At 27.8% G+C, this 27426-nt stretch overlaps 2 protein-coding genes across 2 annotated transcripts in view; one reads left to right on the top strand and one right to left on the bottom strand.

The window, feature by feature from the left end:
* Positions 1-682: 682 nt before the first annotated feature.
* On the top strand, positions 683-3742 carry LOC112687041 (zinc finger protein 888-like). Its single transcript, XM_025559567.1, has 6 exons — positions 683-1407; positions 1474-1760; positions 1822-2771; positions 2831-3062; positions 3128-3376; positions 3444-3742. Exons 1-6 carry the CDS (start codon positions 1179-1181, stop codon positions 3675-3677), a joined length of 2181 nt encoding a protein of 726 aa, XP_025415352.1. The 5' UTR covers positions 683-1178; the 3' UTR covers positions 3678-3742.
* A 936-nt stretch (positions 3743-4678) lies between these two features.
* Positions 4679-27426, bottom strand: part of LOC112687051 (carboxypeptidase D) — a 25787-nt gene continuing 3039 nt past the window's right edge. The window contains exons 3-21 of the mRNA XM_025559583.1: positions 26433-26593; positions 26069-26230; positions 25853-26000; positions 25453-25550; positions 19454-19681; positions 18327-18518; positions 18171-18262; positions 12423-12626; positions 11925-12331; positions 11564-11837; positions 11136-11500; positions 8219-8303; positions 8059-8145; positions 7738-7989; positions 7541-7673; positions 7352-7468; positions 5886-6038; positions 5624-5794; positions 4679-4833 (exon numbers count right to left, since the gene is read on the bottom strand). Of these exons, the coding sequence (XP_025415368.1) occupies positions 4748-4833; positions 5624-5794; positions 5886-6038; positions 7352-7468; positions 7541-7673; positions 7738-7989; positions 8059-8145; positions 8219-8303; positions 11136-11500; positions 11564-11837; positions 11925-12331; positions 12423-12626; positions 18171-18262; positions 18327-18518; positions 19454-19681; positions 25453-25550; positions 25853-26000; positions 26069-26230; positions 26433-26593 (3415 nt within the window). The 3' untranslated portion in view covers positions 4679-4747. The remainder of the gene's footprint in view (positions 4834-5623; positions 5795-5885; positions 6039-7351; positions 7469-7540; positions 7674-7737; positions 7990-8058; positions 8146-8218; positions 8304-11135; positions 11501-11563; positions 11838-11924; positions 12332-12422; positions 12627-18170; positions 18263-18326; positions 18519-19453; positions 19682-25452; positions 25551-25852; positions 26001-26068; positions 26231-26432; positions 26594-27426) is intronic.

The following is a 27426-nucleotide window of genomic DNA, read 5'->3' as shown; positions in this document are numbered from 1 at the left end:
TTTGGGGTACTCGTCATCAATTTTCAAAAAAAAAAAAATTGACCTCTATAGTTAAGGACCACCCTAATATATATATATATATATAGTGGGCAGCTAAAGGGGGTAGGGATTAGATTATTTACAACACTAACGCCATAACGGCATATGCAATGTTCCGCCGTTCCGCGGTGTAGCATTTATGATATATAAATGAATATGTATACGATAAATGATATCTGAATTCGTGTGGACTAACATTAAATTATGAACGAAACCATGTATCGTTCAGTGAACTACTAGTTCAGTAAACTAGTTCACTGACTGAGCTCATTACTGAGAAAGATGAACGAATGAACTAGATCATAGAAAAGAACGAGACTTGACATCACTAATAAAAAGCAGTAACTTATCGGGCTACGGAAAATGTTTCAATCAGTGACCGTCTAAGACATGGGCTCGAAGCCTTAAAGGGATTTGAAGTATAGGTACAAATATATTTATTAATATCTATATTCGTGATTCGAAGGGCTTAAAGCTGTTTTGATTACAACTTTACTGGTCTCTACCACGGACTTCTATATTACACTGCTATTATATTATTATTATTACTACTATTATATTACACTACTAATAGTATAGAAGTCTGTGGTTTCTGCTATTGCCTTTCTTATCAATGAGTTCAATCATCTGTTGGCCGATGGGCATAACCGTGTGCCTACGGTTGGTTACATTGCACACACCGATTATAACATCGCATACACTGTGATTGTACAGCAATTTTAATCGTCAAGACAATGGCGGTTCGCGGTCACTCTGACGTCGTTAACGTAACGATTGGTGTTCCGCTGTTATAGCTGTCTACGCGATACAGCCACATCTCTGAAGTTACTAACGCGTTTAGGCGGTTCATTTTGAAAAACAAATTCTTGTATTATTTTCACCATTCTGCTTGTGCCAACAGTTTTATTATGGACAAATAATAATTTCGTCGGCCCCGTGATAATTTTTCAAGTCATTTGCAAGAATAAGAAAACTCTGTCTTTATCAAAACGTAAGTAAAAGGTTCCTGTGTACGATTTTTCAGCCGTCTTTCGCTCATCGTACAAATGCGCTGACTTAATATTTCGTATTTGTGTTGAACCATCGAAACGTGACTGCAACAATCGTTTCTACTAACCGATATTAACGTTCCAAGTTAAATGGAGAGCGTCGCGTGCCCACTTTGCTGTGAAGACAGTTTTTCCAATCAAGATTTGTTGAAATATCATTTACTAAGCTTGACCACAAATATCCAATGTCCTTTCTGCGGGAAACAGTGTGATGACATCAACTCGTTGGTTGATCATTTGGACAAGATGTGCACGGACAAAAATAACGAGTTGGAGAAGACCGTGCTTGACAATGAAATGATTGTTGTTTATCCTGATGGTAAGTTGTAAGCAGTGTTATATTTAATTAGCATATTTTTATATTTATGTGATAAAAATTGCTTAGACGATGAACCTGACCTCGAAAACGAAATAGATGTATATGATAATCTAGTAAAAGAAGAAGATTATCAAAACGATGACCGACAAACAGATACTGATTTAGAGACTGGCGTTAAAAAATTTATTGAAGAATTTACTGATGATGATCAATCTAAAACAATGGCACGGTCATCAGATATTGAATCTCAAGTAGAACAAAATGTTTATCATTGTTCATATTGTAATATAAATTTCCCATCGATTCAGGATCATATTGACAGCTGCCATAAAGGACAAGAAGTTGTATTTCAAGTATGTATAATCATTTTTTTTTTTACATTTTTCATATATTTTATCAAGTTACTATGTGCAGGTTACTGAAAATACAGACATTAATAATACTGTAAAAAATATGGCTGAAATGATTGATAAACAAACTTCACAATCAGGAACCTGGATAAAATGGGGAAATGGCTACTTTTATACAAATCATTATGATTTGGTACAAGAGCATTTAAATGAAAAACATTTTGTGAATGTTACTAAATTAGAAAAAAATGAAATTTTAAGCTCTACTGGAAAAGATGACTTACAAAAAATTAAAATTGAAATTGAAGACAAAGAACAGAATAATCCAGAACAAACTGATAACAAAATATTGTATGCAAACATGTACACCAATCATTGTATTACTGATGCATATGGTGATCGATTCTTTGATACACCTATTTATTTACTCCATCGAGTGGCTGAAAATGTTAATGATTATTTTCAAGTCGAAGCCCGTAAGTTGAGTTTTAATAAACGAATTCGTGTCATAAGACTTAAATCTAACAATGATCGTTTTAGTTTTGAACAAATATTATTTCAAAATAAACCATATGATAGCAATATTATTCCATCACTAGAAAAAGTAACAGATTGTAGTGAATACGCTCAATTAGAAAATATGAATAATTGTCTTCTGCTTACTTGGAAGTGTAAAGAATGTAATGTAAGATCTGATCATTGGACTAAATTAAATAAACATAACTGCAAAGAAGGTGAATCAGTGGTATCTAAATCAAAAAAAAATGTGGAAAGCAAAAATCCAGCTTTAAGAAATAACAATCGGTCTGTTACTACTGTTCGTACTCAGCATATTTGTCCACATTGTAATGGAGAGTTTGATTCAGAAGGTTATTTAAGAACACATCTTATGGTACACATAAATGATTCAAATAAATGTCCATTCTGTGATCAACCGGTAGCACCAGAAATGATGGAGACTCATTTAATAGCCCATCAAAATCCTAAGTTTTCTAACTTAAAATTTTTATGCAAGTATGGCTTATATTAATTATATCTTATTATTTTGTTAAATTAACATTTAACTATTTTAGTGTATGTAATAAATGTTATGATTCTGAATTTCGTCTCCGATGTCATCAAAGAGCACATGAAATGCGACGTAAACCACGTGAAGTATTGATCTGTGATGTTTGTAATGCTCAGTTTAATGACAAAAATTCTTTAAAACATCACGCTATTACACATATTGAACCACCTGAACGTTTACGTCGATTACATGAATGTCGTTTTTGTGGAAAAACTTTTGTTAAACCTATTGAAAAAGTAATTACACAATTGAAATTATTCATTTAACAAATAATTATATTAATTTTCTTCTCATATTTTAGGTAAATCATGAAAGAGTTCATACTGGTGAGAAACCTTTTGCCTGCCCAGTCTGTGGGCGTTGTTTCAGACTAAAGGATCTTGTACAGAAACACATGCGAGTACACACCAAAGAAAGACCTTATAAATGTCGTCATGAAGGTTGTGAAAAAACATTTAGTGCTTCAAGTAGTAGAGTTAACCACGAACAAGGTCATTCTGGCATCAAGCAATTCAAATGTTTTTATTGTCCTAGATATTTTAAGAATTGGGTAAGTGAGTTTATAATTTCTATTCAAATCAAATATGTTTATTTGTTGTTTTGTATTTTTAATCAAGGTGTCGAGGAGTAATCATGTTCAAGAACACATGGTTCAACATAAATGTGAAATCTGTGATCGTTCATTTGTATCATTTTGTAATTATAAAAAACATTTGAAAATGCATGCAGAAGGACGACTTAAATTCAAATGTATGATTTGCCGTCAAGCATTTGGAAGACAATTATTTTTAGATAATCATTTGACTAGTGAACACCAAATGAAAGCCCATAAAGGACACATAACAACATAAAGTTTTATTTATAGTTTTAATGATTTTATACCAAAAATACTGTGAATAGCTGAAATTAAATTAATGTATTTTAATTATTTGTTAAATTCAATTATAATTTATTTAACAAGATTGTTTGCACATATAAAAATATAAACAATAAATTAAATAATTAAATGGAAGTACTTTGTACAATTTTAAAATTCTTAAACCTAAACTAGTTACTAACTATATAATAAGAGTTATAGTTGATTTCCTAAAGTGGATTGGAAGTGATTACATATTAAAATTTTAAGTAAATGCAATATTGTGTTGTGTTTCTATTATGAGCTTATGTCATTTACAAGTAAATGAGTAAATATGTAAACATATATCTGTCGCATCAGACAATAGTTATCACCGTTTAGCAAGTAAACATTAAAAAAAAAATTTTTTTCGTAATAGATATCAGACCTATTTGTCTGGTATAATAAGAATTCTAAAAATAAATTCAAATCATATAAATTACTAGAAATTTAATTTTCACATTTTTATTAACATTACAATAATCAATTTCAAAATATTTATAAGAAAAACAAATTTAAAAATAGACGAAATTCAATCACTGTTAAACTTTGTGAAAAATGTGAATATATTTTTAAAATTATTATATCGATAAAAAACAATTTTTTACGTAGCAAAAGAAATTACCCATTTACAAGAAATAATACTTCCAATTCTCTTAAGTAGGGACAATACATTTTAATATTAGCAAAGAATTAAAAAATATAATTTTTTTTATACAATTTAAATGCTTAACATATTCATTATAATAAAATGTTAAATTAAAAAAATAGTAATTAATTGGTCAGTATAATCATCTTAAATACCTCACAATTCAAGATAGCACTCAACGTTAACAAAAAAAATCAAGATTTCTGATACCATACTAACGACGAACATGAAAACTTAACCACGATATTTATCAAGTGAATTGTCCATTAAATTGACTAGTATATAATGGAAATTTGTATTTTTTTCAATTTTAATTGGCTCTCATTTAAGTATAGTATGTACTAGGCATGATCTTAAATTCATATTTATAATAATTATTACCGAACAAAATTTGACACTGACTCATCTGAACTATCAGTGTAACTCACATCTGAATTATCGTGGTATGGTCTATTAATAGAATCTGTAAATAATAATATAATTAATATGATTCAAAGCATAACTAGATTTTTTTTAATAATTCACATAATTTACCTAACAAAAAATTTCATTTAATACAAACTTTTTATTAACCAACTGAAACTCATACATTTTCATGATATTTTAATTTATCAAGGTTTGATGATATTTATGATTAAATATGGAAGAACATTAATTTGATTTGATCAACCATATATTTTCATAACTAATAAATAAATTATTTTTTTTGCATTTTTTTAGATAACTTTTGTAGTTTTAAAATTATAAATACATTTGTTTATTTTTTATACCATATAATACACGGATATAAAATACACTAATCGTAATCTTAGCATTAAGATTTGAATTTGTAATAAATATAAATTAGTGATGTTTCTAAACATACATTTTTCTTATCCAGGAAAATATCTGAATTAGTAAAATGTTTGTTTTCTTAAATATCAAAATATTCATAAATTATCTTATGGTTTTGATGCAAGTTTTTAGTTGTAGAGTAAAATTTAAAATATTTGGATAACCATGTAACCAGGTGTTATAGATCATTACTAGAAAAGTCTAGAAACAATCATGTATTTTGACAGTTTAGATTTAAGAGTAAATGACCTACTCAATTGTGTGATTTAGTCTGAAACTAATCACCATTAAATAGTGACTAGTAGACTAATTTAATGCATAATAAATATTATATTCACTTAATTAAGAAAACAAAAAAAGCATACTTCATTTAAAAATGAATATGATTAAAAATACAATGAATACTGAAATAAACTTACCTTTAATACCTGGATTACGAAAAAGTTCCACTTCGTCATCATCATCAAAAAGATAAGGCTTTTGAGGAAGCAAAGCGAAACCATTCCTGTAGGCAAAAGATGAAGGTCTTTCAGATTTCCATCGAAGGTAACAATGATACCAACCCACGCCAGAAACAGAAATCACAAAAACTATTAACATAGAATACAAATATAAAGTATTAATAATAAAATCATAAACTTATCAGCAAATATAACATATTAAATATGTTTCTATAATTACCAACAAGAACAATAAATAACATCCTAGGCATATTAAAAATTCTCTCGTCTTTCTGCAATGTAAAAATTACAGATGGGGGATTGTCACCTTTAATATTAATAGATTTTACTGAAGTTTCATATCCATTAGCTTCTACTCGTATAGTTTTAACACCTATGAATAATAAATAAAATGGAAAAATCACATCATTGAATAACTGTCAACTGTTATTATTATACATATTTCAATATTAAAAAGGAAATTATTTTTATATAATGATTGAAAATAATTAAGAGTTAACTGTTATTATAAATTTATATTTTAAACTCAATCCTCAATAAAATTGTTCTTGCAATACTTTTATGACTAATTAAACAGAAATAATTAAATTCAAATTCATAATTACAATTTTATTTTCAAAACTAAAAATAAATAAATCATTTAAAGCGTAGTCTATTTTTGAACTTATATTCATATTCATTGACACTATTCAAATCTACTGCATTAGTCTTATATTCAAGTCAAAACAAAAACAGTTAATGATTAGAACAAAAATCAGACTATATAAAAACCTGGGTAGACCGGTTGTACTCTATGCCTGTGAAGCATGGGCGTCTACCAATATCCAATATCCAAGATTTGGTCAATGATTGATAATGAATTAAAAATATAAGTATTATAATACATTGATTTAAATCTAAGACTACTAATTTCTTATATGAATAAAATACAAATTATACACTTTCTCTCCTACTTTAAAAAAAAAATCTTTTTCTTAATTCATAAAATTATAGATTTTTAATAAATATTTTTTCTGATTTGGGGTCCCGTTCCCCCATGGATCCACCACTGGCATCTAACAAGACAAATAATAAAAAGTTATTAATATTTGTAAGAAAAATCTTGCAAAGAATATTTGGACCAAAAAGAAATGAGAAGGCAGATACTGATAATATAAATGCAAATAATGAACTAATGGCTTTTCTTGGCGAGATCAATATAGGAGCACAATCAAAAGCTAGATTGAAAGGGGCCAGATATGTATGTCGAGGGCCGATTTATACAGAACGTGATGAAGTGAAAACCTAATTAAAGTTGATCGAGAGGAAGGCCAAGACAACATTAGGAAGACCGAATTAAAGAAGATCTTAGAGGTCTGGGAGTACTGAATGAAGAAGAGATGCATGGAGGAGGATTCCGGAAGCGGAAATGGGCCTAAATAACCTAGAAGAATAGCAAAAGTAAATAAAAAATTGTTTACTTCTTCTTCTCAACTATTTGGGGTCGGCCACCCTTGTTCTAAACCTCCACTCATCTCGATTATTTATGTACTAATTTTTAACAATTTATAAATATTTATATATATTTTTCCAATGCTTTAAATGATTAATAATATTATATAATAAGACATTTAAGGAAAGTTAAAAACTACTTTTTTATTGATTTTAGTGTTAAATATAAATAAAATATTAACAATAAGAATTTACCGTTTTGAGTTAGTAATTTATAAAATCCACTATTATCGCTAGTAGAAAATGAAGAAGATGACTCATCAGTTATGACTGCTCCTTTAATTGGTTTATTTTCATTCTCAAATACATATCCTAAGTAGTGTAATTCATTAAGTATACTCTTTTAAAAACAGTATAAACTACACAAATAATGATAGTAATTACCTTTAATTAATGTATTAAATTCTTGAGTTGCAGAACCTTGCCCAACAGGTAACATAACAACTTTGATTATAGTAATATTTCCACTAGTCACATGGACTGAAAATTTTCTTGTCAAATATCCAGTTGCTTTAACCTGAATAAATATAAATTACATAACAATTCTTTTAAAAATTGATTTAAGAATTATCTACACTTACATTTATTGTATATATCCCTGCAGGTAAGTAAGCTTTAAAAACTGCAGAATTAGAAGTGACTTTATAAATATCTGCAAACATGTTTAATGTTACAATAGCATTTCTAATAGGGTTGCCTATTCTGTCAGTAACTGATCCTCGAACTCCTTGAATATTTTCTATGACACCTTTTAACATACGGTAATTTTCCATCCAAACAAATGCTGCTTCCGATGGATCAACATAGTTACAGCAAGTTAAACGTACTGCAATCTAAAGATAATTATTGCAATTATTAATTTTTTTTTTTTAAGGATTAATAAAATTTAATTGTATACATACAGTTTTAATTTTTAACACATTGTTAAATGTATCTAAAACCTTTTGTTTGATGTCGTTGATTTTACTATCTAATGGTTCACCACAAGTCTAAAAGTAAAATTATAATAGATATTTCTAATAAAAGTTGAATTAAAATTAAAATCTTATAAATTCTACTCACATTTTTTATGTTACTATTATCATATACTCTTTGAAAATCCATAAAAAGCCTGGATATTGTGTTTCTTGGTTGGGTTGTTGGACCACTAAACCAATTTTTAGAGTATTTATATTTATAAAGATTAAATAAGTGTAATTAGTCAATTATTGCCTAAAATGACCAATTTTATATTTATTATTTAATGATTGATTATCATTGATTAAATTTATAATTTTGTGAATCAAATATAAATTATTAAAAATATATTTTAAATATGAAGTTATATGATTCAATACAATTTTTGGTACTTGTGCGTTATCGCGCCTACCGCGCGATACATATGCATTATCGCAATTACCTCATATTATGGGTTATAGCGCGCCGTTTTATACGCGATTCCATTTCGAATTCCATTTTTTCCAGTGCCATTATAATCGCACTTATCGCAATTTTTATAGACTGACTGGCAGTGGCGTAAATTGGATCCAATTTCTGGTGGTGCAGGGGCATATTCTCAAATTATAATTTCTAACACACCAATTTTCCAATTTCCTAAGTTCTTCCTGATAAATTATATATTTTCCCATATATTTCTTTAGATAACAAATAAATTTTGAATTATTTTAACATTAAAACCTTTATTATTATAATATTAATAAAAAAAAAACAAATTTTGCTTTTAGTATGCTGATTTCCTTGGCTCTTGAAAATAATATTACAAGTATACAAATTTCAATGATTTTCTGGTGGTGCTAAAACATATCTTTGCACCAACCAGTTTACGCCATTACTGGCTGAGTAACTTATAGGACTTTTGTAGACATTTAGTCACAACCAAGCTGTAGTAGTGATAACTTGTTGTACGGTTACGATTATTTGGCAATAGATCTGTGGAACTTACCACCTACGATGACTTTTAGAATTGGGTAGTTTCGTATTATTATAAACGTATGTTGCGTACAATAATGCGTTCGAAATCAAGATAGTCGCGATAACGCACAAGTGAAATCAAGGTAGTCACGACGAGTCGGCGGTAGGTTCGATAACGCACAAATACCCGATTTTTTTAATTGATAAACAATTATTTTTAATCGGTGAAACCCAAAAGCGCAATCGTCTATTTTTATCGATAGACCAAAAGCGCAAATTCATTTTGCGCTTTTGTACCTTAGTAGTGGGATAAAAGCGCAAAAAGAAATATTGCACTCGTTACACTATAAGTTTCATTTTAAGATTATTAATAATTAAATTAAATTATTATTTTTAATAAAATATAAAGGGAAAATTGAGACAAAATTAAATATGACAAAAATGAATCAGAAATTTCAAATTGGTTAGTCATTTTTTGGATTAGCTTTTTTACCTTCCACTGAAATAAAATATCTGATGCGTATAATGAACTATTTTCTATAGCTCCTAACAATGATAAGGTATCAGCATTTTCTGATTATATTATAGCAAATTTTATTGAAAATGACAGTAGACATCCACCGCACCTGTAGGCTGATCCACCCCTCAAACGAGCCAACGACTACTAATGGTCCAGTCATTTGAAAGATCAATATTATAACCCACATCTACCTATTTATAATTTTATCGAAGTGCTTAAACAACACCAGGCCGAAGTTTATTTAAAAATTAAATTAAATGGACGAAAACCCATAGCAGCTCTAAAGTATACTCCAATATATATGCATTGAACATATATACTAAAAAAAAAAAATTTACAGATAGACTAATTAAAAACTGTTAACTTCAAATTTAATATTAATATTTATTTAAGGTACTCATTATAATATTATACCTACTACTGATATATAATTTAAATTTAAATTTCAAATTTTTAAATTAATTTTATAATCACTAAAAGTTTAATAATTATGTGATTTTAATAAAATACACTTCCTTTTTGTAAAATTGATTTGAGCTTACGGGTTGTTAAAAAGGTAATTTTTTTTGCGCTTATATGTTATTTATTTTTGCGCTTTTGGGTTGCGTTTGGATCATATTTTGCGCATATGGGCTATAGCCTTTTTAATATATAGTTAATTACAGTAATGGTTCATTTATTTATACATCCTATAATAAATTGATAATTTGGTAATATTAGTACTAAAGGTATTTTTTGTGGTTCAATCTTCTTTTTCCTAACTATTAAAGGTCAGCCACCTTTGTTTTAAACCTTCACTCATCTTGATATTCTACATCCCTTATGCACACACCACAGCCCTCATATCATTCAATTGTATTTAACCTTCTCTTTTTTGGTTTTTCTCTTCCTCTCCCTCTCTTCCCTTCAATTTTCATTTTCATAACCACTCTTATTGCTTTTGTTCCTCTCACCTCATCACATGCCCAAATCATCTTAGTCTATTTTTTCTCATCTTGTCTACTATCAATGCTACACCAATACTACCTCCTCTCACAACATATTTGTTCTTTTTTCTATCTTCTCTTGTCACTCCACTCATCCATCTAAGCATGCTCATTTCGGTAACACTCATACTTTTTTCTATTCTCCTGTCAACCACCCAACATTCGGAACCATAAAGCATAGTTAGTCTCACTACACTTCTGTAAAATTTACTTTTCAGCCTCATTGGATTTCTCTTATCACATAAAACAGTCTACAATTCTCATTATTTCATCCAACTGCACTTAATTCTGTTTTACGTCCAAGTTAAAGTCCCCATCCTATTATACAAATGATCCTAAACATTTAAAATTCTCAAAATCACTTATCACATCACCGCTTAATGTCATTGGTCTCCTCATCCTCCCAACTTCTCGATATTTTCCTTCAAAATCATACTCTAAATACTCTATTTTATTTCTACTAATTCTTCATTCCTTTTCTACAAGAGCTAATCTCCATTCATATATGTAATATATATAATTTAATAAATTAAAATTGTCTACTTTTACAAATTATACAAACTTTATTGACATATATCCACTTTCCAAACTGAACATCATATCAAACTGTTCTTGTTGTAACATTTTCCACAAGTTATTAATAGTTTTTTGCTCATTTTGTTGATGATTAGCTAACAACAATGGTCCAGTCATTTCTGCTGAATCATCAGTCATGCATTGCTTTTCATAGCTATTTTTTTGTTCAAAGTATGGTATAAAATATAATACAACATTTGATAAGAACAACATTATATTAGGATTCTTCTTTCTGTAACCTTCTACATAATGTCTGGCCAAAAATAACAATATTTCTCGAGTGGCTGGTTCATTAATATATAATCCACCCAATATAGCTATTTTGAATTTGTATTCATCAGGTGATCCAACCTAAAGATCAAAAAAATGTATTATAATTAATTATTTTTAGGCACAGTGACTAACTTTCCTCACATTTTCAGTAACTTTAAGTTGAATAATTGAAGTATCTGGGTTATGAGAGTTTATTACTAATTCAGCAACGCTTGACAAACTTTTTTCTAAATCTTCAAGATTACTTAAAAATAATTCTTTACTTTTGTAATTCTCCATTTTTACTATATTATCTTTTAAATTAAAATCATTGATTTGAGACCATTCATTAAGATCTTCTTTAATCAATGTAATATTTAACCAAGTAGGCGTAGTGGAATCATATACTTCAACAGAATGAGTTTGTCTTTTGTACCTATCAAAAAAAAATATATATATAAATATGTTGTGAATTTTCAACAAAAATTAATTTTAAATAATAAGATGATTAATTTTATCCTACCCATAAGCTGTCACTGTAATTTTGTAAGTGCCTGGTACTAATATTCTCCAATAATCACCATCTACTGCAGTTTTAACACAATGTTCAATTCCCATTACTGTAATTTCTGCGTTTTGCACACCATCTCCGTTAATATCTAAGACAAATCCTTTTACTCCCCTGTTCACCTGTTCCATAAATGAAAGTAAAGACTCGCGATTGTCTAACCAATAACTTCTCAAGTCTTTTTCAAATGGGAATTTAGTACAACCCAATTCAAATGTAAGTTCAAAGCAATTTGTGTTTAAGTAATTGAAGTCTTGCATGCCACCAACAACACTATACCATGAAGCACCATTAACAATTCCATCACTGAATGAAACTGTATCATTTGCACACTTATTATTCAAATGCATTTTTGGATGTTTCTGTGAATAATAACAAATTTATTTTAGGTAGCTTTTTGTCATCTCCATATAACAGTACCAATTTTTCTATTTATAATTTTAAGTTACAAACCATAGAATAAGTTTTAGCCAGCAATACAAAGACATCATTGTCAGGAGTATATGATGCTTGTGGACTGGAGTAACTGCTAACCATGCTACTGTCAAATGGGTAATTGGCCACAAGAGCTCCACCATGAAGATTAGCACTTAAAACAAACGGAATGCTAGTAATCCAATTAATGACTGCTTGTGTTTCTGGTTCTTGTTTCTGTATCTATATAAAAAATAACCAATAATTTTTAATTATTAAATTGATGGAATAAAAAGTATGAAAAAAATTAATTTTAATGTTTAACAGACTAACAAACTAAAATTACCTAGGAAAATATGAGTAACCAAAAAAAAATAGATAAAAATGTTTATTCTTGATTTCTAAGTATTAAATTATTATATTTTCTAACAAAATCTGGACATATAATGCCCTATAACCCCTAATAAATACTTTTAGAAAAATTCATTTATTCTAAAAAAAAATTCGAAATCATAAACTCAACTTTTTTTTTTTTAATAATTTTATTATAAACTATAATTTATGAAATTGATAAAAAAAAAAAATAATAATAATAATTGATTAAGTTTTGACTTAACTATAATATAAACATTGTTTGTAGTGTCTGCCTGGTACTTTAGGGCCTCAAATATATTTCTAGAGAAGAAATGTCATCTCATAAAACAATAAAAATATGCTAATAAATAGTACAAAATATTTTAATTTTTAATGGTAATTTATTTCAAATATTTAAACTACATAGTTACCATGATTATTTATAATACTACAATGTTCAAAACCGTGGGGAGGGGGGTCAGAATCATATAACCCCATTGAAGATCTTTTTAATTACATTTTTATTAAGAACATACCTATTCTTCATTCTATATAAGTTAAATAGAGTTGCAAATCCATACATAGATGTCTATTATTGTTTTTTAACAGTGACAATTTTCTCCATTTTATGCCTTTTCTATAGAATTTTCGTACAGGTATGGTTTTACCAGAAAATAGTTTTTTCTAAAGATTCTTAAATATTACTTAAAGTAATTTTATACATTATTTATATATACAGTATATTATTTCGGTATTTTTAAATTTCGTAATAATGAAGAACTGTTTTTTTGATTCTCAACATTCCTTGATGAACCTTTTAGAGTCATGGGATCATGGCTCATTACCCGTCATGCTACCATATCGGTACGTCATTGGTATTATAACTTATACAGTACTATGGTAGTATATCTTATAGGTTATAGGAGTTGCCTCATTTATAGTTTGTTATATTTGTATAAAAATCACGTAATCTTACACTTTAAAATAGCCTAAAAATAAAGATAATGACCTTAAAAATACTCTGTAAACTGTTGAATATAATTCAATATTGTATACAAAGTAAAATCAAGCAGGTCAGTCGACCTGCAAGCCAAGCTTAAAAAAAAGAAAGAACGCGTCGCGATGGCAATGGAATAACGGTCGACCGTACAATGCTTATTATACTCTTCAATTATTCTATTCAAAAAAAACTTAAAATTACCCAAAATCAACCCCTTCCTCAACAAAAAAAATCGCCCCTTAAAGGTTCATAAGTCTTAAATGTGCATAAATCTCTTCTCTGATGTAATTGATGTATGCCAAAATTCAAGTCATTCCAGTAAATACACAAGTCTCCAGTGATATATTGCTAAAATAAACCATGGGTATACGCCTTATTTCATGTAGTAATTATCATATGGTAGGAACCAAAAATACTCATAAACTACACACCTTAAATTATGAATGTTTGATAACAGAAACATGTTATTAAATGATAACGAATTTCAATTTTTCATTAAAAAAAAAAAATAATAATAATACATCCGATACCGAATCACGTCATAAATATAACCAAAAGTTAGGTTAGTCAAGGTATTAAGTAGTTATTTGTCAAATTACAAGATATACGCTATATACACGAGCGGATCAAAACCACCCTGATCCATGCACAATATTATCAATTCTCCGTCATCACTATAACATATAATATTTTTCGGTTGATGCTCTTATCATCTTACTATATCATCTGTATTATGTGTATTATGTACTGGAGATGGGACTTATTGTTCATTAAGGTGAACTAGTTCAGAATTTGACGATTCGTTCGTATGAATACGTTTTCCGTATCAAAGAATTGTTCATGAACAAACTAGTTCAACAATTATTACTCCGTGACGATGAATCGCTCATGAACGATTAAGGTACTAGCTCGTACAAAGTGAACGGTGAACGGTGAACGAGTCGTTCATCAAAAGTGAACTAGTACGAAACCGGTCACTTGGGTGAATAGTTCAATTGAACTAGTTCGTACATGAACGACACATTTCTATTATGTACAAAAAATAATTGTTATTGTTGTGTGATATAACCACAGATTATATGAATAATAAATAATATTATAGACATATTATTATACAATTGTGATGGCACTAGTGATGAACCAGTTCCTTGATTTGTTGTAAGTAGATACAAGTTACACTAACATTTTGTATCTAATTAATTCTAATGACAAAAATAACAAGATTTAGATAGGTACTTTGAAATTTACTCGTTTTATGTTTATTTCTTCATGAAAATACTGATATCTTATACTAAATATTAGTTTGTATGAGGGGTTCACGAAAAAAGTGTACAATTTAAAACACATTTCAATTACTACTTGGGGTTGAAAGTCAATGTTCTGAAAAATATGTACTAATTATTCAAATGCCTAGATAAATAATACTTTTTCTAAATATATTTAATGCATTTAACTGAGTTTATAAGTAAATCAAATTTTGATATTAAATAATAAATCAAATGATCAAATTAATAATATAATTCTATTTTTATGAAAGAGTTAGCTAATATTTATTTTTGTTACATTTATGACAACAGTTTTCGCTATTTTGTTTTGTTTTTTTATTCATATTACACAATAGAGTTAATAATTATATAAAATAGAACTAAACGGTAACACAACAATAATAATTATTTTTTTGTACATAATACAATAATATACATAATATAGTAAAATGATAAGAGCATCAACCGAAATTGAATTGATAATAATGTACATGGATCAGGGTGGTTTTGATCCGCTCATCTATACACGGCCGTATACCCGCGTATCATCAATTTCTCATAAGCTATACGCCATGGATAAAAATAGCGTATTGGGTATACGCCGTATACCACCATATACCCTCCAACATACCACTGCAGTGGCGTAGCCAGGATTTTTAAATGGGGGGGCTAACTACTTTTTTGGATAAGTAAGGTAAGAGAGGATATGAGAATTCAGCCTTAAAACCCCCCTCACCATCTACCACCAAGTTTCTAAACGTAATTCAAGCATTTTAGTATAGTTTTAAAAATATTTATTAATATATAATTTACAATAATAATAATAATAATTTTGGTTTCAGTGTTCAGTCACTTGCTCCACTCAGACAGCTGCATTCTCTTAGGCGAATTTCCGGCAAATTCAGTTATTATTTCACTTTCATGTAATTGCTCTTTTTTATTTATATTAGCCATAGCTAATCCATTTAGTCTGTTTTCCGACATGGTGCTTCTTAAAAAAATTTTAAGCGATTAAGTGCTGAAAACGTTCTTTCCAGAGTGAAAGAGGTAACTGGTACCGTGCCGAATAATTGTAAAAGTATTTTAATGTTAGGTCGAAGATTGGTGTGATGAAAGAGTGAATCAAGAGCAGAATTCGGTTTTGGAATAGTATTTTGACTCCATTGTTGCCTCCATATGAACAGGTCAGACCTGATTGTAGATGAGGTATCATCATGGAGATCTTGGACATATATTTTAGCAGCTTTTATAATATTTTTATCGTCATACATATTTAAATTGGCCGGAATAAGTCCTTCAAGTGGCATAAGTGACATCAATAAGCCTTTGATTAAAACGAGCATCCATTGATTCTATTAAATAGTCAAGATACATTATACATATAAACACGGCCCATGGGGGGCTATAGCCCTCTTAGCCCCCCCCCCTTGGCTACGCCACTGCACCACTGCAAGTCTCTATACAATATACAAATTACTATACTATACAATTTCTAGCTGATGCGTTTGTACTATCAACATTTTATAATTGTAAAAACATTTCTTACTTAAGAGGACGTGATACCCAAAGCGAAACGTATACAACGGCCGAGAGAACGCGCTGTTAAGTGTTTTCACAATCCGCAAACATGCTACATTTAAGACACGCCTACTTCTAGCAGTCGGCGTCGACCAACGATTATGGTTATTCGAGAGCCATGTGTATTATTCTATGAACGTTTGTCTAATTCCGTTGCGCGTCATTATAAAATGCATACATATAAATGCTGTCGTAATATTTTAAATGTCCGCGGGTACCCATGATTGATTTACCGATTATAATCTGAGTCACCTTGATTACCTAAATTTATGTACCAACATATAGATCGTAGAAACTACATTATAACAAAATTTTATTTGTATTTATTGAACTCATACTTATTCAAATATAATTAAATAAAAATCATTGATTTTTTATGAAGAAAAATAGTTTAGAAATAATTTTATTTATTTTCTATTTACGCTACAAATATAGATAATATAATAATATAATATTAAGTGTAGTAGAAATTGGTAATTAATTTATTAATTTTTATTTTTTGAATTTTTCAATATTTTGTTTGATACGTGGAGGTTCAACAATATCATTTTTTAACAAACGTTTGCTAAACTGAGGGTCAATAAGTTCTTTTAATAAGCTTAATACTTGAATCGATACTTATTTTTCATTTTTATACACATTTCTGGAAATACGGCAGTGTTGGAATACCGTATGTCTTTATGATTACCGATTGCCTGTTTATAATAATTGTTATAATTGTAATTTCTATAACTTCGGTAATCCATGTTAATAAATATTTTAATATAGGCTAGCGCCACACGAGCGTACAAAATGTGTAGATACGCACGTAGTTTGTGACGAGCGACGTAGGACTACATTATCGATATGGGATTAAACACACAGGTTGAACCTACATTAGATCCGTATTTTTCCCGATCAGATCCAATATCCGAATATCGGACGAAGTCAGAAGAAAAACAAACATCTTGATGTTAATGCTAGTGCCTACAATTGAAACGAAGTTCCCGAATTCTCTATTCCCGACGATTCCCAACCATATTTGTTTGATTTGACGGCCGATCAATCATGATAGTTTCTAGGAATAGGAATTCCAACTCATTCTGCTGAACTGAATCTTTCAACTCAGTTCAGTGTAATGAGTTAAATCAAAGAGTCAACTCTCAACTCTTTGTTTGAATCAGATTACCACTGCTCTAATCAATTCTTCAAGTCTCGACTCACAAGTTCACAGTTCATATTCGTGAATAGCTTATTGCATATGAAACTAATTATGACTATAAGCGTACAACGTTACGAATTTTTCTCAGAAAGTCAGAAATCTTGTTTTAAGAACTAATTGAAATATTAATAACCATATAAAATATGTAAAATGTATAAAAATAATTAAAGTAATAAAAAGTATATTATTCAATAATGTGTTTTTGTCCTGGTTTCGCCTTATAAATGTATGGCAACCCTAGTTCAGTCAAACCTAACTCTAAATTAATCCCATAGCACATCAGAACTCTACTGACATACAAATATAAGGCTAAGATCAAATGACAAAAACATAAATATCACATAAAAACACTCTATGACACTCTATAAAAACATTGGATAAGTACTCACATGGAATGGATGTCGACTATCTGGAAAATTGCGATTTAAGTCTACTCCGTTAGCATTATCTCGACCGACCAGATCATTAACATCTTCAACTCCTGCATAACAAACAACTAAATTAAGAAACTTAATTCATATTAAAAACAAAACACTAATGATCACCTTCATTAGATATTTCATATCCATCTGGATTCATCGTCGGCATCATATGTATTCGAGTACTGTTCACCAACTTGGTGACGCGTTCGTCAGCGCCATAGTTCTGGCACAGATAATGAGCCAGCAATAGCAACATTTCTCGGCCAACTACTTCGTTTCCATGCATATTGGCAACATACTTGAACTCCGGTTTACCTACAATACATATAATTAATACAAGAAAACACAAATCTCAAAATAAATGTCTCAGAACGCTAAAAGTTGTACATTAATTTGTACTAAATGATTTAATTATTTTGGAATAAATTCGGATAAGGAATTATATATATCCATAAGTCATAAGTCTATAAAAATCTTCATGGAAGCTATGAGCTTATAAAGGCTGAACAAAGAGTATTGAATGATAAAATAAATTTAAATGTATCTTTAGATCACTTTTATTTTTCAAGATTTGGTCTGTTTTGCGTTAAAAATAATCGTTCTGTAGTCAGCATTGGCGCAACTAGGGGGGCTTAGGGGGCTTAGCCTCCCAAAAATTTATTATAGTCCCCTCAAATTTTGTGATTATTTAAAATTTAATGATCATTTAAGCATGGGATAGTGAGATACATACTAAATAATATGAATATATGACGCAGAGAATTATTCAAAAGTAAATTGTATAAATATAAAATATTATTATTATAGTTTATTTTGTAATTCCTACAATCCTACATAATAATAATATTGTTATTTAATAAATGTGACGGACGACGGTGGAATATTGCGGTGGTGTTATGTCATATTTTATGTAAAACATATTACATAGAAGTAGGTACATGATTTTTATTAATATAGTATGGTAATAATATTTTATGATTGTTTTTATTTCAATTAATAATTATTGTTCTGTGTCTGCGGCAATGGGGGATATGGGGGGCGAAGCCCCTCATAGCTCACATTGATTATATTTATTTATAGGGCTTCAGCCCCCCCCCAATATTTTAGATCTAGTTGCGCCAATGGTAGTCAGTATAATATATTTATAAACACATTCATAATATATTGAAGAAAATATTCAAAAATGAAAAGATAATGAAAAGAAAAAAACATGTAAAACCCTAAATCCATCACCGCCGTTTAAAATTTACCGGGTTCGTGTTGTCCAGGACTAGTGGACACTTCGAGCACATACAGATCCCTTCCTTGGACACTTTTACCCACATTGTATAGTCTGGTTATGTTTGGATAGTTGACGTTGATTAAATTTAGAGTAGACACGAGACTAGAATAGTTGTGATGTATAAATTTTACGGGAATCGGGAAACCGTTATCGTCCCTCGATCCGTTCTTCACTTCTACTGCACTCAAATCAGTAGCTGAAAGAAAAAAAGTAATCTTTTTATATTCCATCTGTTTTTGCGAACACATGGTGGTGGTATAGCCACAGAATCCGATATTGATGCATTTTGAATAATTAAGGATATTTATGTATAATTAGAATAAAATATAATGTTCGACCACCTGTGCCGTTCATTATTATTATAATTATTATTATTATTATTATTATTATTATTATTATTATTTAATTGAATGGACCAATGCACACACAACTTAATGTTAAATTTATCCATAATATACCTAGGGTACATATTAGGTTATAAGACTAATATTTATAATCAAATAACCGTTTTACAGCTATAAAAGAACAGAAGAAAACAATTATTTGATTGTGAAGTAAAGGAAATGCAGATTTGGTCGCTCTTATTTTCCCTAGTAGAGTTTGACTCTCCTTAGAAAATTACAACTAAATTGTTCACAAACCTCATCGCAGTAAACGATTATTTGAAGTAATTAACAAGCAGTTTAATAACAATTTAAAGTTCCGGAAATGACCAAAATATTGTAAAGAAAAAACAACAACTATTTTATACTAAAAAATTACTCGTTTATTTATCATAAATCGTACAACAGTTGGGTGCATTCATAACACTTCAAATAAAAATAACATTTTTTTTTTTTATTCTTAGTTTTAAATAAAATGTATATAATAATAATAATAATAATTTTATAATAGTGATAATAATTATAAAAATAAATGCTTACACCACATGTATAGATGTGAAAATTATATGACTATATTATTACAAATTATTTGAAGATTTATTATTAAAACAAATAAAAAATATTAGTTACACTAGAAATCGTTTATAATAAAAAAACTTGTGATTCCAATAAAAATACACACAAAATGTAAAAAGTATTAGCTAATACAAAATATAAAATAATACATTTTTATTGATACTTCAATGTTATTATAAACGATTTCTACTACATATTGATAAAAATTATAATCAATAATCTATAATATACTCTATTGAACAGAAATACAAAACTTTAAATGTTAATAATTAATAAAATATCATTCACTATGCAAATATTTCATAAATTATAAGTTTTTAAAAATTATTAACACCCTCCACCATTTTTTCAGGCTTTAATACATAATATTATAATTTTTTGGAATTTCAATAAAATTACTATTGAAAATAATTTATTAATAGAAATGGTTAAAAATATGAAAAAATAATACACCAAATAATTATATAGGTACTTAAAAGAAACTTAATTTTTACAGTTTACAACATAAACACAGTGATTTATGTATTGGTAATGTTTAGTAATACATATTTTGTCATGTTCTTGTCATTGTATAGAAATTATGTGAAAGTATGAAACATGGTTTAAAATAAATTTGTAATTTATATTTAGTAAAATATTTATAACTTTATTTTTATTTTGAACTTTTGTTTAAGTTCAATAATTAAAGTTAACTTGTATTTATGTATTATAGGGATAGATAACAATTATCAGTTAAGAAAAAACTAATTGGTGGTGTTTTAATAAAATTAAATTGAATGGAATAATTGTTAACATATTATTAAAATGAATAAAGTACCTAGGTTTATTGATAATTATTAATGGATTAATCTTTATAATGTCCATTTTAATTGGTATAGAAATTATATTAGGGTCTTATTAACTTTATTAACTTTATTAAATAGGGACAATACTATCAGATCTGATTAAAACGTACATGAAAAAAAAAAAAATCAATAGTGTAATGAACGTATTATCTAACTACCTACTCAATAAATAATCACTTGCCTTGTGTGTACTGGTCACTAAGTAGTGATCATAGCAGTCAGCATCATGCCACATAACATATCACAAGTGCGCACAACTTCTAATCAAAGAACCAATGAGTCCAAGGTATGTCTCATCATATATAAAGCACCTCGTTTCCTCTCAATGTAATAAGATTTACCAGCTGGGGCACTTGACAGTCAAACATGATTATACTTGTCTTGTGTATAGATTTAGTTTTCGTACTGTAATTATATATATTTGTGTTGTTTAAAATAGTTTTAACTAATAGTGTTCAAAATTTTTTCTATTTAAATTCTCACTTTATTCTTATACTGATCGAAGCCTTTGTGGGTTTATGACAGTAGCAGTTGTTAAGGTAAAAAAAGAAGGGGATGGAGTACAAACCCTCCATTAATAAATCCCTGCTAGTAAATAAATAATAATAAAAATAGTTATTATCTAAATATATCAAAGCCTTCCCCCCATAAATAATATTTTTCTACATTCTTGGATTGTAGCAAAACCTTATAAAATAGGAAATAAAACAAACCATGATATATAATTAACTATATCATTATTATAAGTTGCTCATTAAACATAAAAAGAAACTATTTAAAAATAATTATTCAATTTTTCTTGATACTGGTCATAGTTTATTCATGAAAAATGTCCAATATAAAAAATTATTATAATGAATAACATGTAATACATTATTAAAAAATTATTTGTTGACTCAAATTGAACTACTTACTATAAACAATAATTGTATTTATTTATAAAAGTAAATAAAAAGATCTAATTTAATTTAAATTGTAGTTGTCTCGTACAAAAATGAATCATCTTTTAGAAGTTTGAACTGCCGTTAGGCCAAAATGCTTTTAATTTGTCAACTGAACCGTTAAATATATCTCTATCACATAAGCCAATACCAATGACTTCATGTGGCCATGGACCTTTTATACCATTTGTATATTGCCATAGAACCCACTTATCCCACCCAAATGGTATTTTAAGTTGTGTATTATAGTATGCAATCCATAATGGAATATTTCTTAAAAATGGAGTTGAGTAATTATTTAAGGTATTATAACTGCCATATATCATGATAACACTTCCAGCTATTTTCTGAACAGTTTTTATAAAGTCTTCTGCTTGATTTTGTGTCATTATTTTATTTTTGTAAGGCTCAATATCAAGTACAAGCAATGTTTTTGATGTATTACCAACTTTACTTAAAAAATGTTTAGCTTGCATAACACCATTTGCTTTAGTTCCAAAATGATATGCTCCCCAAAGCAGTCCTTCTTTCTCAGCTAACCTTTGATAGGTTCTATATTGAGGATCGAACATTTTAATTCCCTGACTTGCTTTATGGATAACAGCAACAACGCCATTTTTTTTAATTAATCCAAAATCAACATTTACATTCCAGTGTGATAAATCAATTACTACATTTGATAACACGCCATCAATGGATTCTAGAGAAGTATTTTGTAAATAATTAATAAAAATTTCTTATTAAAATCCACTTTTAAATGTCAAGTATCATAATTGAAATAAAATTACAAAAATAATTTTTTTTTATACAGTAAAGTCTATTTATTAATATCAAACTTAATTGACTTTATAATTATAAAAAAATTGTTGTTGAATTCTAAAATCTTTAAATATTAGAAAATATACAAAGATGGAAATCATATTAAATATTACAATTTAAATAATCAGTTTAGGGTTCAAAATAATAATACTTTTTAACTGATTGTAATTGTTTAAATAAATCAATAAATGTATAATGAAAACATTCAAATGTTAAAAATTAAAAAAATTTACTTTTAATTTTAAGTAATATAATCTATATTTTATCAACAGAACTATTGAATTATTTATTAAAACCTTAACAGTTAAAATCTGCACTCCTAAGTATAGCAAATAATGTACCTATTTTTTTACACTTTTTATTTTAAAATAAGTAATTATTTTTATGACCAAATATGATATTGTATAAAATAAATAAATATAAAAATGTAGTGTAAAATAAATTCAGAATCATAAATAAAAGTAAAATGTTTATTAATTTCTCACAATATTAAAGTATAACAATATATAATAAACTATATTAATAAGCACATAAAAATCGGGCTCAGAGCTAGATATTTCAGAAGAGGGGTGTTATTAAAAATTAATCGACAAAATTATACACAATAAAATAATAACTTTATATGTGTATATATGAGAAAATATTTAATTACTTTATTAAAATTTAAAATATTAATTTTGTCTTTCATTTATATATATATATTTTAAATCATGCATGGAAATGACACAAAACCATGACTTTACACTTTTAGACAGAATGGTGTTTGATGAGAAGCCAGCTTCCAGCTTTACATTATTGTTACCGTAATATGTATATATTTTATTATGATAAATATGTGTTCATCAAGATTTATGATAAATTGTTACCTTTATGAGAATTAAGTATGACATGGTCAAGAGGAAGGAAGTGTTACTACACCTCTAATATCCCTCTGGATATACGCCTGATCAAAATACAAAAATATTAATTCCAACTAAAAAACATTTCTGTGCAAAATCAACTCAGCTCATTTTAGAATACTGTCTGGAATTAAGCCTAAACTGCTCATTATAATAAAAAACAAAACAATTTGCCAAAGAAGTTAATGAAATTGTTAGGGACAATAAATCTAATACTGAATAAATTGGTATAAAAATAAAAAAATATCAAGAAATGTATTTCATTTAATATGCATCAAATTTTAATAAAATAGAAGTTATCATGAATTTACTAAATAATTACAAATTCAAAATTCAAATTTGTATTTATATAGAAATATACATATACAATGTACATTAATATACATATTTAATTTTTGTCTATTATCTTACAAGCCTATATTTTCAGTCAACGCAGTTATGGTATATATAGTTTGTTTTAAAGAGTATGTTATAAGTATCATATTTGTAAAAAGTTTATTATTTACAATGGTCATTTTATTAATGTTCAATTTAAATTATCTTTCAAAAAAATATATAAAAATTACCTTTGGTAAAATAATCAAAAGTAAATAAATTAATATAAATTAGAATAAATAAATGGTAATAAAGTAGTTATTAATTTCAATAATTACCACTGTGAGCTATTTCAGTCCAATATAAATGTTTGAACAAGTATATATCTTATTAAGTAATTTTTAAATAGAATATGGTCAAATAAAAATTAGTGATACTATGATTTTTATGCAAATATATTTTTAAATACAAATAAATAAATATAAATTGTATTATATTTAAATAATATTAAAAATGTAGATTATTTATAAATTAGACATTAAAATAACAAATTTAGTAAAATAATTTAAAATGTAAGACCCCATGAAATACTTGGTTAATTATTATGTTAAGATTTTATATAAAACTCAATAAGAATTTATGTTATTTGTTAATGAAATATTAGCTGTTGACCATTACCTAACAGTATAATAAAACAAATTATAACAGGCATATTATATCACTTTTATCTCATGATAAAAGAAAAGATTTTAAAATTTAAGTAATAAAACATTATTATTTTTGGAATGCTTAGTTTCAAAATACCTTACTATATTATCACAAAATGTAGTATTTTTTTTTTTTTTTAAGCTATCATGGAATCAATTACATTTTTACAGTAAGATGAGAAGTAATATAAACATTTAAAAGACACAATTTATTAATGAAACATGCAATACCAATATCCACAAGCAGAAGACCATTGATGTTTTGTATTTTTGAGCTAAAAAATATACAAATTATAAGCTTATTTGAATTATTGTTTAAAAATTATTAAACTTCCATCACCAATTAGTAATCTCATGCAATGGATGATTTACACATGTGATTCATAAAAATATACTGAATAATATTAAAAAAAGAGAAACTGAATTTAAATTATATACTAAAATTTGTTAATGAGGAAAAAATAAATTATACATTATATTACCTGACGATGGTTTTAATGTATTGAGTATGAAGTTGACAATTACAGGACGTAGAGTATTGTTTTTCACTATCACATTTTCACGCACTGATGTATTATAACTAATAGATAAAAAAATTATCTCAATTAATAATGAACTTCTTTAACTAAATGCTATACTCAAAGTATTATTTTTCATTTAAAGTTTCATTTTTTTTTAACTTTAAAATTAAAATGTTTATGCTTAAGTTTATGAAATATATTTAATTAAAATTCTAATAAAATAATTAATCAAAACTCTAAAATGTATAATATGGTTAGTTCAAATATTGAAATAAATAATAATAATATTATGATGGATTTTAAAAAAAATGTCAACTAAAATACATAATGTTAAATTGAAATATTTAATCATTCATCTTACCCAGGAGCACTAACTGAAATGCTGTAAGTGCCAGGAAGTAAAAGTCTCCAATATTCTCCTCTACTTGTTGTTTTAACAGTGTGATTTATGCCTAAAATGTGTATAACAGCACCTGGGATTGGATTGTTATTTTCATCTTGAACTAGTCCTATAAAATAAATAGTAAAAATTATAAATCAAATTTTACAAAACTTATAAATCATATGTAATTCTTACCTTTAATACCCATATGAACACTTTCTATATAAGTTAACAAAGATTCACGATTATATTCCCATTCTTTTGTTAACACAGATGAAGGTGGAAATTTACAACAAGTAAGTTCAATAGTGATTTCAAAACAGTTTGAATAAATATAGTTAAAATCCTGCATTCCACCTAAATAATAATTAAAAAATTATAATAAAAAGTACAATTAACAGTTGAGCCTATTTAAAGGCACTTTAAATTTGTTGACCAATAGAATTTGTTGGAATTTGGGTCATTTCCAGGAAAACATATTTAACTATAGACAACTTATTTAAACATTAAAAATGTATAAATACAAAATATGAAAATAATTTTTATATAAAATACAAACCTTCAAGTTCGTACCATTCAGCACCATTAGTAATACCATTTATAAAATGTTCCTCTTGACAAGCTGATCCATTGGCCATTTTGGGATTTTTTGAAGCATATTTCATTGACAAATGTCTAAATAAAGCATCATCGGGGGTTTTTCCTTCTTGAGAATAACTTCTAATGTACAAATTAAAATTAAATTAATAAAACGCCGAACCCACATGTGTCGTTCCTGTCTTATAAACGCACAACATAGAAAATATGAGTTCAGTAGAACCAGTGGTGTAGCCAAGGGGGGGCTAAGGGGGCTATAGCGTCCCCCATGGGCCGTGTTTATACGTATAATGTATTTTGGCTATTTAATAGAATCAATGCTCGTTTTAATCAAAGGCTTATTGATGTCACTTATGCCACTTGAAGGACTTATTCCGGCCAATTTAAATATGTATGACGATAAAAATATTATAAAAACTGCTAAAATATATGTCCAAGATCTCCATGATGATACCTCATCTACAATCAGGTCTGACCTGTTCATATGGAGGCAACAATGGAGTCAAAATACTATTCCAAAACCGAATTCTGCTCTTGATTCACTCTTTCATCACACCAATCTTCGACCTAACATTAAAATACTTTTACAATTATTCGGCATGGTACCAGTTACCTCTTTCACTCTGGAAAGAACGTTTTCAGCACTTAATCGCTTAAAATTTTTTTAAGAAGCACCATGTCGGAAAACAGACTAAATAGATTAGCTATGGCTAATATAAATAAAAAAGAGCAATTCCATGAAAGTGAAATAATAACTGAATTTGCCAGAAATTCGCCTAAGAGAATGCAGCTGTCAGAGTGGAGCAAGTGACTGAACACTGAAACCAAAATTATTATTATTATTATAAATTATATATTAATAAATATTTTTAAAACTATACTAAAATGCGTTTAGAAACTTGGTGGTAGATGGTGGGGGGGGGGGTTAAGGGTGAATTCTCATATCCTCTCTTACC

The sequence above is a fragment of the Sipha flava genome, unplaced genomic scaffold, assembly GCF_003268045.1.
Source record: "Sipha flava isolate LNK unplaced genomic scaffold, YSA_version1 32_pilon_pilon, whole genome shotgun sequence".
In the NCBI taxonomy this organism is placed as follows: Eukaryota; Metazoa; Arthropoda; class Insecta; order Hemiptera; family Aphididae; genus Sipha; species Sipha flava.
This window is presented reverse-complemented; position numbering and strand designations above follow the sequence as displayed.